Consider the following 13,882-nt stretch of genomic DNA (forward strand, 5'->3'; position numbering starts at 1 on the left):
AAGTGTGACTCGCCAATTTTGAAATAAACTAGTGGGATGTATGCCTTATGAGGAATAATTTTAGGGGGCAACATTCGTTTCGGCCCATAGAGGGTCCTGTGAGAGATAAAAAATAATTAAGTATGTAGAAAAATCGGTATTTCATTACTTCAATGCAGTTGAGTATTAGTTATTGTAATTATCTTATACTCCAATTAATTTTATGGTACTTTCACGTACTATATAATGCATATTTATTGTCAAAATTGATTTCGAAAATTTTATATATCTGTAGTTTTTCAGAAAAAAAATTTAAAAAATTGGCATTTTTAAAAATTAAAAAAAATTGGCATTAAATTTTTTTCTTTCAAAAAATTTTCTAATGTTAAAACTAGTAAACAGTAATAAATTTCATTTATATGAGAGTCGAAATATAATACGCATTTTCTCAAACTGATGGAATTTTTTCATATTTAATGTGTATCCAAAAATGTAATTTATAAAAAAAAAATTTTTTTTCATATTGTTAGATCTTGCAAAAAAATCTGAAATAATTTATGTGATTGCATAAAATTAAATTTCATTTATAAAAATGTTTTCAAATTTGTTTGGCGGGAAATTTGAACTTAAAAAAATATTTCAGTTTTCAATGATTTTCTTTTTTTCTTGAAAGGTCAACCGTACTATATAAACAAAATTTGTAAGTATTTGTCACTTTAATAGACACATTTTTTTTCTTAATTTTCTTTATTGCACAACTGAATAAAAAATGAAAAAAAATAATAAGTTTCAAAAAAATTTAAATTTTTTGCCAAGAAATCAACATATTATTAAAAAAAATTGTCCTGTGAATTGTTCAATATTTTGTCAAAACATTGCTATTTTTGAAATATTATTCATACAATTATCTTTATACCTGATATCCTAGCTACTGCCAACTTTTAAAGTTAAATATTTCAAAAATTAGCTAGGATATCAGATATAAAAATAATATTATAAAGATAGCAATGTTTTGACAAAATATTGAACAATTCACAGGACATAGATATCAACGGATTTTCCACTTAAAGTGACATATCACTTCAAGTTTTGTGTATACAGTACAGTTGATCTTTTATGAAAAAAATCGAATTGAAATATTAAACATTTTTTAAGTTCAAATTTCCCGCCAAACAAATTTGAAAACATTTTTATCAATGCAATTTAATTTTATGCAATCACATAAATTATTTCAGATTTTTTTGCAAGATCTAACAATATGAAGAAAAAAATTTTTTTTTTTGTAAATCACATTTTTGGATGTTAAATAAGCTATACTCACAAAAAATTCCATCAGTTTGGGAAAATGCGTATTATATTTCAACTCTCATATAAATGAAATTTATTACTGTTTACTAGTTTTAATATTGGAAAATTTTTTGAAAAAAAAATTTAAAAAATTTGATGCCAAATTTTTTTTTAAAAAATGCCAATTTTTTATTTATTTTTTTTCTGAAAAACTACAGATATATAAAATTTTCGAAATCAATTTTGACAATAAATATGCATTATATAGTACGTGAAAGTAGCACAAAATTAATTGGAGTATGAGATAATTACAATAACTAATAGCCTGCATTGAAGTAATGAAATACCGATTTTTCTACATACTTATTTTTTATCTCTCATAGGACCCTCTATGGGCCGAAACGAATGTTGCCCCCTAAAATTATTCTTCATAAGGCATACATCCTACTAATTTATTTCAAAATTGACGAGTCACACTTCCCTAGTTTCCCTTGTTAGACTCACCGATTAGGCCCCCTTTCCGTTATAATATGCACCCAGCTGCAAGGAACTAAATGGCTTCATCGGGTGAGCTTAGTTGGTACTGTAAAATTCTAGTTGCTTAACCATATTGTGTGAAAGCAGTTAATAAACGTTTTTTTCTCACAGTTAACAGTTTGATTACCATCTTATTTACGGTTATTTGACTGTTTCATTTATATATGATAAAATAACAATTTAATAAATTGTTATTTAACCATTTTTTCCTGAGAAATTTCTATCAGTGTACAATCAATTATACTAGGCATGCGAAATTAGGCATGCGAAATTTGCAGAATTAATATCACTAAAATTTATTTAAAAGAATTTATATTAACAGCAAATATTTTTAGATTCCAAATGTACATTTCAAATTCATTTGTGATTTTGAATTTAAAATTTCTTTTTATATTTAAGAGCATTTTTAAATTTGAATGCCCTTCTAAATTCTTAAGAATAGAAATTTTAAGTTTAAATAGGAGTATCACTGATTTCATAGTAATTTTTGTTATTTTTATTTATTCTTGTTTCAATTTTCACAAGTGCATTAAAAATTTATGACTTAGAAATTTTCTCGTAAACATCTCACCGAAAGAAAAACAATTCAAACATTCAAATAATTCTTCAAATTATAAAAATTCAAAAATTCTATAATAATTAAAAGTAAAGAATTGCAAATTAAAAACAATATTCCTAGATTTTTAGGATTTTATCGAGAAATGATGAACAAGACAAATTCTTACGACATTTCAATGATGGAATCAAAATATTTTGCAATTGCTTTAAAATAATGAAAATTTAGAAAATTATTTTGAACTATCTTGATACAATGCTTTTTATTGTTATAGTAGATACTCCACATAATACTGTAATATTGCGCGGTAGGACGTAAAATAAAGAATTTTCGAGATTTGTTCATTAGTGGAATCTTTGGTTTCGTCTTGGAAAACCGAGTTCGCACTGAACTTTGAAACTTAGATTATTTATAAATTGAGAAAAATCAAGATTTCATTGAAATGTAACTCCAAGACCTTTCATTATATCTAAGCGATTTAAAGCAACAGTGTTAATTTTACATGAAAATATTACAGGTAAATATTTGCATATTTTAAAACTTTCAAAAATTGACAAATCAAAGCATGAAATACAAGGTACTTAAATATACGCTTCTTTCTTATTACGCCATTTATAATAAATTAAATATAATTTTAATTATTAAAAAATGAGACATCTTTTTAACCTAAATTATGTAGTTTTCATTCTAATTCCATTCGTTCTAGAATAAAATAAATGTTCAAATTATAGACCATAATTTTATCACAAATTTAGCAGATAATTTTGACTTACCTAAGCATTTACCAAAAAAAATTATATTTTTTATCAGAGAAATACTTTCTAATTTCTAATAGTTTTTTGGTAGTTGTTAAGTAATAAAAAATAGTTAAATATACCTACAAACAAAAAAATCTGTTCTAAACTAAATAACTATTTAAATGTTTTTATCGATAATTTTTTTAAAATAGTCAGTTTACATCAAAATTGATATATTTAACATAAAATAATTATTTTGATCTGTATTAGAAATTATCCATCCTGCTAATCAAGCACTGAAAAGGGCTTCTCTGCCTAGTCAAAGTTTATTTTAAAAACCTAATCTTAGTGCAGTATTCAGTGCTGCCATCTAGAAACTTCGATTATTACTATTCTTGATAATTTCATATTTCGGGATATAAAGTTATAAAAGAAAATGATGATAGAGATAAGAAAGAAAATAATGAATGTCTATATACTCAAATTTTCTTTGAAAACAATTGAAAACAATTAATTTCATTGTTTATCTCTTACACCGGAAAATGTGGATATTCAATATGCAATATCGAATGCCGAATAAATATTTTTCATAAATATTGTTATCTTTCATTTACACTGGAAATTATCAATTATCTTAATGTACTGATTTATTTCTGGGAAGAACAATAACTACTTTTTTATTCACCATGCATCTTGAATAAAAACTTTCAATTATACATATAGACTGAGGATGAATGCAGTGCAGAATATCGACGCTAACCTGTGTAGAAACGAATCAATGACAATAATGTCGAAATTTTGACTGATTAGTAATTAAATTCCGGACTTTCACCATAATGACACTGGATATCGATAATTATCGGAGAATATTGAATTCCGGACTGAATTTCGAACTTTCGCATAAACAAATAGGCAGCCCCGATGACTCTAAAGGCACTTACCTGTCATTCTTAGGAAATAGGTTTCTAACCCCATTGGCGGCTTACAGCCTGTCTAAATTTAAATCGTGGATACCAACTCACCTGGGAAGTAAAAGTGACTGGAGCGCAATGCCGATCTCATAACAATCAAAATGCTGCTAGTCGTGAAATTGTGAAACCCCCAGATTTACTAAACAGTAAGAAATATAATAATAACTATTTTTTTCTTTTTATAGCCAGAGTTAAAATCACTGGTGCGTCAAGGGGTTCCTGAGAAACTGAGAGGAGTTGTATGGAAAGCACTCTATAGGATGAAAATACGCGACCTAAGAGAAGCTAAAGGACCAAAATATTTCGAAAAGTTATGCAGTAAAGACTCAGAAGCTGAGGTTTGCATCCATTCATATCAAAATATTTTTTTTTTATTATCATCTTCGCATTTCGAACAACAAAATAATAAAACAGTGGGCAGTCACAATCAGTTTTGAATAACTCAATTTTTAAGTAAATTTTATGCTCAATTCAGTTAATGATTTTGATGGCATTCTAGGAAATGATTTTTTTTTTAATTTGTTGCAACTGAGGGAGCAAAAAATCGAGGAATCACAATCAGTTTTGAATAATTTATTTTCGAATGATGAGTTGTAATCACGATTACAAGTAATTCATTACTTTAATCGTCTATCTTAATCATGATCACAACTGTAATCATGATTAAAAGTAATTGATTACTGTAATTGGTTCAAGTAATCACGATTAGATCTGAAATCAAAATTATGATATCTTGTAATCATGTTTACAAATAATTGATTACTGTAATCGAAAAATGTAATTGATTGCGTTTTTGCCCGTATCTGATATGTAGTTATTCATTTTATTTTAAAAATTTTTTTTATTTATCTAGAAAAAAAGTATTTATAAATCTTGTAAGGATAACAATTTTATAAGTTATAATAAAGAAAAGTGCTCAAAATTAACGTGAAATGTCACTAATTTCTCGATATTTTTCCTCACTTTAATTTCTTTTTTCTCGAAATTTAAATGTTCAGCAAAAACAAATGTTTTTTTTTTTAATTTATTTAAAAAAGTTCTATAAAATACTGAACATCACATAGAACTATTAAAAATTAGAGAATATTTTTAGTAACTGTAACATTCAGAAACCTGCAAAAATACTTTTTCAAAGATCCAATAATAAATATTTTTACTAAGTTTAAGTATAAATTTTCATTTTTTTGCTTTCAAATCTAGTAAATTTTCAATTTTTTTTTTCAAATATAATTTTTGTTTTAATGAATATCCCTATTTTTAATTTAGAACATTCTTCGTATTTTTCAGATACCAGAAAACCATAAGCGCCAAATTTCGTTAGATTTACTCAGGACAATGCCAAATAATATTCATTTTTGTGATAGAAATTCTGAAGGTGTAAGTAGAGTGATACTTTATTTATTCAAGTATAATTTCAAGGAAAAAAGGAAAAATGTTATTAAATATTAATTAGCTACCTATATTACGAACACTTTTGACCTGATATTCGAAAAAAATTTTAAAATATGTATTAAGAGCAGTCATTTACATGCCATGTATAAATTATATGTAACGTACGTTATATGTAACGAATACGTCTTGCTTTCTTTTCTTTTCCTTTTTTTTAATTTTTAGATTCGGAAGTTAGAGTCGGTGCTCCACGCTTTTTGTCTTCACAATCCAAATTTAGGTTACTGCCAGGGAATGAACTTCTTAGTTGGAATGATGTTGCTCTTTGTTGATGCTGAAGACGCATTTTGGTGAGTTTAACTTACACATTAAAATTCTCGTCATTTCGTGCATACGTTACGGTGAATGACCGAAGTCTCAAAAATGGCGACATTCAACGGTGAATGTCAACATTCACGTAGTCGCTTGGTGTACGTCCGAAATATTTGCTAAATACCCTTATTTCTGACTTTCACCGGTGAATGTCAACAATCACATAGTCGCTTTGGTGAATATCCGAAATATTTATTATATTTGATTTGATATGAATTTACTCGTGGATATAATTACATTTATTCGATATTTTAATACTTACTGACGATAGATCGAAAGAAACATCAGTGTTTGGAGTATCGGGCCATATATTTGCATTTGCCCGGTATACATTTGCTCGGTATACCCTACACTGATGTTTTTTTAAGGTTAAGTGCCACTGCCCGGTATACACCAAGTATCGGGCAAATATATACCGGGCATTTGACCTTAAAACATCAGCGTAGGGTATACCGGGCAGTGGCAGTTAGCCTTAAAATACATCAGTGTAGGGTATACCGAGCAAATGTATACCGGGCAGTGGCACTTAACCTTAAAAAAACATCAGTGTACGGTATACCGAGCCACTTAAAGTTAAGTGCCACTGCCCGGTATACATTTGCCCGGTATACCGTACACTGATGTTTCTTCTAATCTATCGTCAGGTAGTATTAAAATACAGAATAAATATAAATATATCAAATAAATATAATAATATCAACGAATAGATTAATATAAAATTGGATGTAACAAATATTTCGGACATTCACCAAAGCGACTATGTGATTGTTGACATACACCGGTGAGGGTCCGAATGTACAAGAATGTAATGAAATATTCGATCTTTCACCGACGTATTTGGTGTTTGTCGACATTCACCGGTAAATTGCTATTTATATCATTTAGTTTCATCTTTAAAATTATACAATTTGTTTCGTATTTGAAACTTCAGAAAAATCCATACAACACAAAACATTTTTTTATTAACAACGAAAATATTGTCAGCTTCATGAAATAGAAAATGATCTTAATTATAAGACAACAATGTATTGAAAGATAAAATGTATACGAATATCTAGCTTATTAATTTATATCTGTAGCTTGATACAAGAACAATTAATATCAGTGTTTAAGTCTTATAATCCGAAAATTAAAGTAAGCAACTTTCATCAAAAAGAAACTTCACTTTAAATAATATTATATTTAAAATCAATACTCAAATTATAATATTATAGTTTTTTAATAATCAGACATGTAAATGTGATCACAATTCATATGCACCCACTCTAATGAAGCGATTAACCTTCGGAGAGTTCATCTTGAGGAGGGAATATAATTGTTCGCATTCCATGCCAGTCGATACGAATTCCGCATCTGGCTTGTGATAGAAAAAAGGTAGTAAATCTTACCTTGTAAAGCCGATGAGTACGATGAATGGCTGAAAATAAGTTCTCTGAAATTGATTAATTTGTGAATGAGTTAAACTAGCATCATTGAAGAATCATCTTTTAAGCAATATAGAAATTTAATGCTGCATTTTGAAAGAACATTTTTACAAGCAGTAAGGAAGGATAAGAATTCTCCCTCAGTTGACGATACACGAAGAGAAAAGTGAGAACTGAAAGTCAAAGAGTAATAAAACATAAAAATATAACATTAGTATTGAATTAATATTTAGACCTTGAAAAACAAGCGATGAGAGTCACATGACTTAAAAGTTTCAGTTCCCAAAAAACTGCACTTCCTGGTTGTAAATTTATAGCTTCAGAGATCATTTTATCCAACATAGCTTGCACCAACCACAGTGCTGACGTGAAATATCCTCAGTGATAGACGGATCATGGGTTAGAGCTCCTTTGCAGTCAGTATAACCATGGGATGCTCTCGTGGTTTTCCTCTCCATGCAATTCAAATGCAAGTTATATCCGTCAAAAAGTTCTCCACGAAATCTAATTTCACCCAGTATTAGATCCAGGAGTTACCTTGTCTTCTGTATTGGGTTCAAAATTACAAGGTTACAGAGTGGAACATTATTAGTCGTAAACTCAAACTTGGGTAGACTGTTCAACGACAGTTATAAAATTAAATAGCTAAAATGGGCAAATATTGATCACAATTATTGTCCGTCCAACGTAAGAAGTCGGTTGACCTTCGGTGAGTTCATCTTGAGGGACAAACGTGCTGAAGAATCAACATTTTCAGGAAGTTTGTTGCACAAATTGCTTGTTTGAACTTTTTTAGTTTCAGCTTTTGTTTACGTGGTACTCGTAGAAAAATTGAGTTAACTCATACTATTTGACCATCACCCGCTCTCTCACCGTGGACAGAAAAAGAATTACTTTTTCTCTGAGTTTCCTTCCATTAAGCTATATTTCTCGTACTGTATGAAATATGAAGAAAAAAATATTTTATTGATAAAAATGTCAGATTTAATACCTTCCTTTCAAAAGAATATTTTCTAAATTTAAATAATATAATTAATCTTTATTTCAGGTGTTTAGTTGCAATAATGGAAAGATATTTTCCTTCGAGCTACTTTGATCAGAATTTAATTGGTGCTCAGGCAGATCAAGAGCTTCTGAAAGAATTGTTAAGTGAAAAACTTCCAAAAATATCAAAACATCTAAACGCCTTAAACGTCGAACTGAGCACAGTTACACTTAATTGGTTTCTCTCCATCTTCATTGATTCTGTTCCGATAGAAGTAAGTCGTATGTTGTTAAATTCAGCACTTTTTCTAGATTATTATTTTGTCATAAATAATATCTCTTAATAATGTGTGAATAAAAATAAAAATACAAACTCCATGATTTAAACTTTATGCGCAAGAACCCCAAAAACCAATCGCCAATTGAGCTGAATTGGTTGATACAAAACTACAATAAAAGCTAAGAAATAGGATGTGAGAAATTGTTAATTTTTCTTTAGCTAACCTTTTAAAAAATGCATATTTTTACGGGTATTTTTCTAAAAACATAGATTTTTTTTAATCGAATGATGTTGAGCCGCGATGACTCAGGGGATAGAGCTTTCGCCTTCCAATGAGGCGAACTGGTTTCGAATCCCAGTCAATACAAATTCCGCATCCGGCTTGAACCGACCACAGTGCTGACGTGCAATATCCTGAGTGATAGACGGATCATGGGTTACAGCAGGGGTCTGTTTAGAAGAAATTTGGGTCCGTTGGCAGAAGCTTCTTCCTTTATTCGTCCAAAATTAATATTCTGTATTCAGCAGTATAGGCTTAATACCAAATATTTGTATGTTGCATCTCTAATTTAGTAGCAGCAATTGCTGTTTATTTTTTAAAATTTAATTCTTTTTATTATAATTTTACAGTGTTGAACGTCTAATCTTGTACGTCTTTACAATTTAAAAACTCCTTGAAAAAGTTTTTTTGCAATAACAGGACCCTATTTGCACTAATTCTCAAAAGCAGATTGAAAGAATGTGACTTAACGTTTATTTTATATTTAAAAATTACGAGAAATTTTTTTACAATTTTACAAAAACGGATCTTTCACAAAATGTCTGGCCAGACCCCTGGTTAAAGTCCCCTTGCCGTCAGGCTAACCGTGGGATGCTCTCGTGGTCTTCCTCTCCATGTAACGCAAATACGGCGGGTTATATCTATCAAAAAAATCTCCACGAAGCAAAATTTCTCCCAATACTCGATCCAGGAGTTCCCTTGTCTTTTGGATTGGATTTAAAATTACAAGACTACGGAGTTGAACATTAGCAGTCGTAATTGGGTCTGCTGTTCAACGACGGTTATAAAATAAAATAAAATCGAATGATATTAGACCTGAATATTTGATATCGTTTGAACTCATGGAGTTCAACTTGCTGCCTAAGATATGGAACCCTGAAACCTCTAATTCCATCTCCATTATTTACCACAGCAAAAACGTTCGAAGACTGTCACTTTGTACCTTCATCTGCAAAGCTGACATATTTGAAGACTTGGCGAAATAAATTAATGATTCATTATTAATAAGACTAAAGAAATATCCTACAAAGTATTTTTTCTATAACTCTCGGAACTATTTTTCATTTATTAAGGTCTTAATTTAAGATAATCAATACAACACTGTATTGATTATTTAGAACATAATCAATGATCAACGTAGAGTAATAACCTTTTTCTACGAAGCTGTCTAGCCTTTATCTTGTTGAGTTGAGTTTAGTTGAGTCCTCAGTGAGAGCATGAATTGCATTGAAACATGCAAATTAAGATGTTGTAACATAGCTTAGGAATTAAAAAGAAATATTTTATCCCAATGGTCAAATACAAATGGGCCATCGGCACAAATAACGAAAAAAAATAACGATTAAGTAGCTTATATTGGTTCCTAAGAAAAATTAATGTAACTCGTTTTTCAACAAACTAGCTTTCAAAAATAGTTTTTTTAAGTAAAAAAAACAATACTTATTTGACTATTTACTGAAAGGAAAAAGAAAATATCTGGAATCTGAAAACTTCTTTAAAAGTACATCAAAAGAAAAGAAAGCGGCAAATCCTTGTCTATGGTAGCCTTACTTGTTCAAAACTCGTTGAATTCGCCAATTTTCAAACCAGTTTTAGAATTGATTTCGAATTCTTTAAAAAAGAGGACAAACAAAGAAAATTCGTTTAACCATTTAAAGGATTTTGAATTATACATTAAAGAATCTTTGTTCCTTAAAAGAGGGAAATTCGTCTAAAATTTCTGAATGCAATAAAAAGTATTATTCTTCAATACTAAACAAAGAGCAGTCACAAAGAAGCTGTATTTCATTTTCTAATCAATACATTTTGCCAGATGTTTTATTATGTTGACAAAAACTCAAACGAGGTTGCCAATATCGATTTGTTTCAACGTTTTCTTTGTTATTTGTCATAGTTTATTGAGTTTCACTGACTTCAAAGAAACCAGATGAAAGAATAAGCAGAAGAAAATTATGTAACAAAAGAATGTAACTATCTATAGAACAGTAGTAGGAATAATAATTAATTTTAAGTGTTCTTGAAAGAAATGAAATTGAAAAATAAAAACAAAAATTTTAATTATAAGAAGAAGAATTTTTGTTAGTTGTAAGGAATAAATTATATATACAATTTATAATTGTACTCACGAGAAAAGTAATTTATTTTAAAAATGATTTAATATGGCTTAATAATCAAATCAAACTCAGTTTTGGTTAAAAAAAACTAATTTCATTTTCTTAAAAGTTGAGATTTATTATCTTTTCAAAAGTTAATCTTCTTGAGCGATAACAGCCTAAAAGTAGATTTTTTCATCTATAAGCTTTTAAATCAAACATTGGTTTTAAGTTTTTTAACAAAACGAAAACAAAGAAAATACAAAATAATTATTTCAAAACCAAATCAATAACAAATCCAAATCAATATAAATTTGACTCAAGCAAAACCAATTCCACTTTTCTTTTAACTTTTCCAATGTTCTATACCAATATTTTAATTTCTGTATGTACACTTTTACTTCTACTACAACTATTTTACTTTAAGTTCTTAAATCTTATTTCATAATTATAAGTTCTTAAATCTTATTTCATAATTATAAGTTCTTAAATCTTATTTCATAATTATACTCAGCATAGGTTTGAAATATTTCAGCAAAATAAAAACAAAGAAATAAAAAATATTTATTAACCAAACCAATCCCACTACATTGTAAAAAAATTCTGTATCAAATTAAGGTAAAAGTACCGGCACTTCGGGTGCATCAACTGTAAAATCCATTTTACCAAAGAATCCATTTTTACTGTAAAATATTATACAGTAAATTTTATAGTAATTAACATTTCATTAGAGTAATTCAAGGATTTTACGGTAATTATTACTGTAAAAATCGCGATGTATCAGAATTTTTGTTTCAAACACGTTCCGGATAAAATTGTCTTTAAGGTTAAAAAAATCCGGCCCCCCGAGTACCAGTACGCTTTACGGTGATTCGATCCAGTATTTTTGCAATGTATTCTGAAAAATAGTGAATAAATTGTGATCACTATCAAGTTCATATCATTGAATATAAATGAAAGTGCCGACCGGCCTGTGTAGGGGGCAGGGAACTGTCCCTGCATCAGAAAGGTTCAGGATTCGAATCCCGGGCAAGGCATGGATGTTTCTTTCTCTCTATCTGTGCTCTATGTCCTTTCTCCTTTGTGTGCGAATGTGTGAATGTGACCCGCCCTATAAACGGGTTGTGGTAGTAAGACGTGGACGACGCTGCTCCAACGCAATGGCATCGCCACAGGTGCCCACTGGGTAACGAAAAGAGAGTTAGCACTTTCTGTGGTCAATGGACAATAGTTCCAAGTGCCCATCATTAAAAAAAGAAGAAAACAAATATAAATGAAAGTCATAAACTAGAATTTCAACTTAATTTAATAAATTTTGTGAAAAAATTGCTTAAGATTATGAACTTTATTTTACAAGTATTCTTATGTACAACAATTAACAAAGATTTTAGTGTTTGTGCCATTGTACAGTCCGCAAAAAAAAAAAAAAGATATCACCCTGAATAACTTTCGTTCTAATGATCGGATTTTCACGAACTAAGTGTTAATCTTAATGGTTCCTGGGGGTGACCTCAAATATGCTAATTAATTAGTGCTAACTATTAATTAAGTTACGAAATCAGACACAAAAACGTACTTTCTCTGAATAAACATATATTTTTTCTTACATATTTGGATTTTTAACCTTCAAAATACAGGGGGTAGCCGCAATCTGGGAAATATGGTCCCCATAGTTTGGTCAGGAGAGCGATCCAAAGTTCGTACCCCTTAATGTTAATTTCACTTTTTACGTTTTTAGTCATATTTTAAAAACTAATAAAGCAATTCGAAGAAAATTTCACCCAGTCATAAAACTCATTTACCCAAAGATAATTTCACGAAAAAAATAATTTTTAATAATTGTTAATTATTTTTTATTATTTAATTAAATTAAGGATGAAAAATTTTTGAATTATAAGGTATGAATTTTTTTATACCATAGTAATCTACATATTTTTCAATTGAAAAATCTAAAGTTTCAACTGTTTTTTTTTTATTAGAAGCTGAGAAAAATTAAAATGAATTATTTTTAAAAAAATAATTTGGCGACTATGAAGAAATGATTAAATGGGGCGATTAATATTAAAATGTGATAAACTTGCGAGGAACTTGACTTCTCGCGCTTAGCATAAAATTTCATTCATATTTTTTTCGCTAATAATCGTTTGCTTATCTTTTCATTTTTATTTTTTTTAAGCTATAAAATACGATGTTTCTTTTTTAGTCGTCTAAAATTCTATTTGCAATTTAGTAAAGAAATATGAATAAAACATTTGATTGAATAAAATACATTTTATTCAGAGAATGTGGAGTTTTATAAAAGCATGCTTCTGATAGAATATGATTATACAACAGATTGTGCTTCTTTAATGTGATTATTTTTTAGTTTTTTTTCTCAATAACTGATAAAATTTCAATAATATACATACGAATGAATAAATTTGGAATAAAATATTCATCAATTTCTTGAATATATATTTTATAAATATTAATAAAAATACGTAGTCAACATTTTTAAGCATCTCTCACAACATCGCAATTTTTTTAAAATCTTATAGGGTAAACTAACCAGTGAAGGAATACTTAAGCTTAGCTTGTCTTTAAAAAAAATTCATAAAAATTTCAAAATTTGTAATTTTAGCTAAATGACGTATTTGTTATTAAATGCATGTCAACATATTTGTTATTAAATGCAAATTATGTAAAAAAAATTTAGATAACTTACATAATATTGTTTTAAGCTTTTGGTGGTTTAAATGATAAGTAGTAAGATAACCAAGTGAAGGAACAGTTCTTAAATTGAATAAACACTAAATTTTCCAGTGAATGAACACTTCATTTTGAGAATGTTTGATGCTCGTTAGGAATCCCTAGGCCACACAGATATCTGTCGCCCTGTAGATGCCTGAATTGACGGATGTTAACACAGGCGGGCATTAGGAAAAAAAAATCTTTTAAGTTTTCGTGCCCCCATTTCAGTATCTTAAGGGCCTTACGAGCTCTGTTTAAAAAGA

The 13,882-nt window shown here is 28.8% G+C and overlaps 1 protein-coding gene across 1 annotated transcript in view; it reads left to right on the plus strand.

The window, feature by feature from the left end:
• LOC110282933 (uncharacterized) overlaps window positions 1-13,882 on the plus strand; it is a 338,382-nt gene that overhangs the window by 260,940 nt on the left and 63,560 nt on the right. Inside the window, exons 14-17 of the mRNA XM_087161146.1 lie at window positions 4,253-4,405; window positions 5,355-5,444; window positions 5,682-5,806; window positions 8,301-8,511. Of these exons, the coding sequence (XP_087017272.1) occupies window positions 4,253-4,405; window positions 5,355-5,444; window positions 5,682-5,806; window positions 8,301-8,511 (579 nt within the window). The remainder of the gene's footprint in view (window positions 1-4,252; window positions 4,406-5,354; window positions 5,445-5,681; window positions 5,807-8,300; window positions 8,512-13,882) is intronic.

The sequence above is a fragment of the Parasteatoda tepidariorum genome, chromosome 1, assembly GCF_982258835.1.
Source record: "Parasteatoda tepidariorum strain Cologne lab strain chromosome 1, Ptep-v5.0, whole genome shotgun sequence".
Taxonomy (NCBI): domain Eukaryota; kingdom Metazoa; phylum Arthropoda; class Arachnida; order Araneae; family Theridiidae; genus Parasteatoda; species Parasteatoda tepidariorum.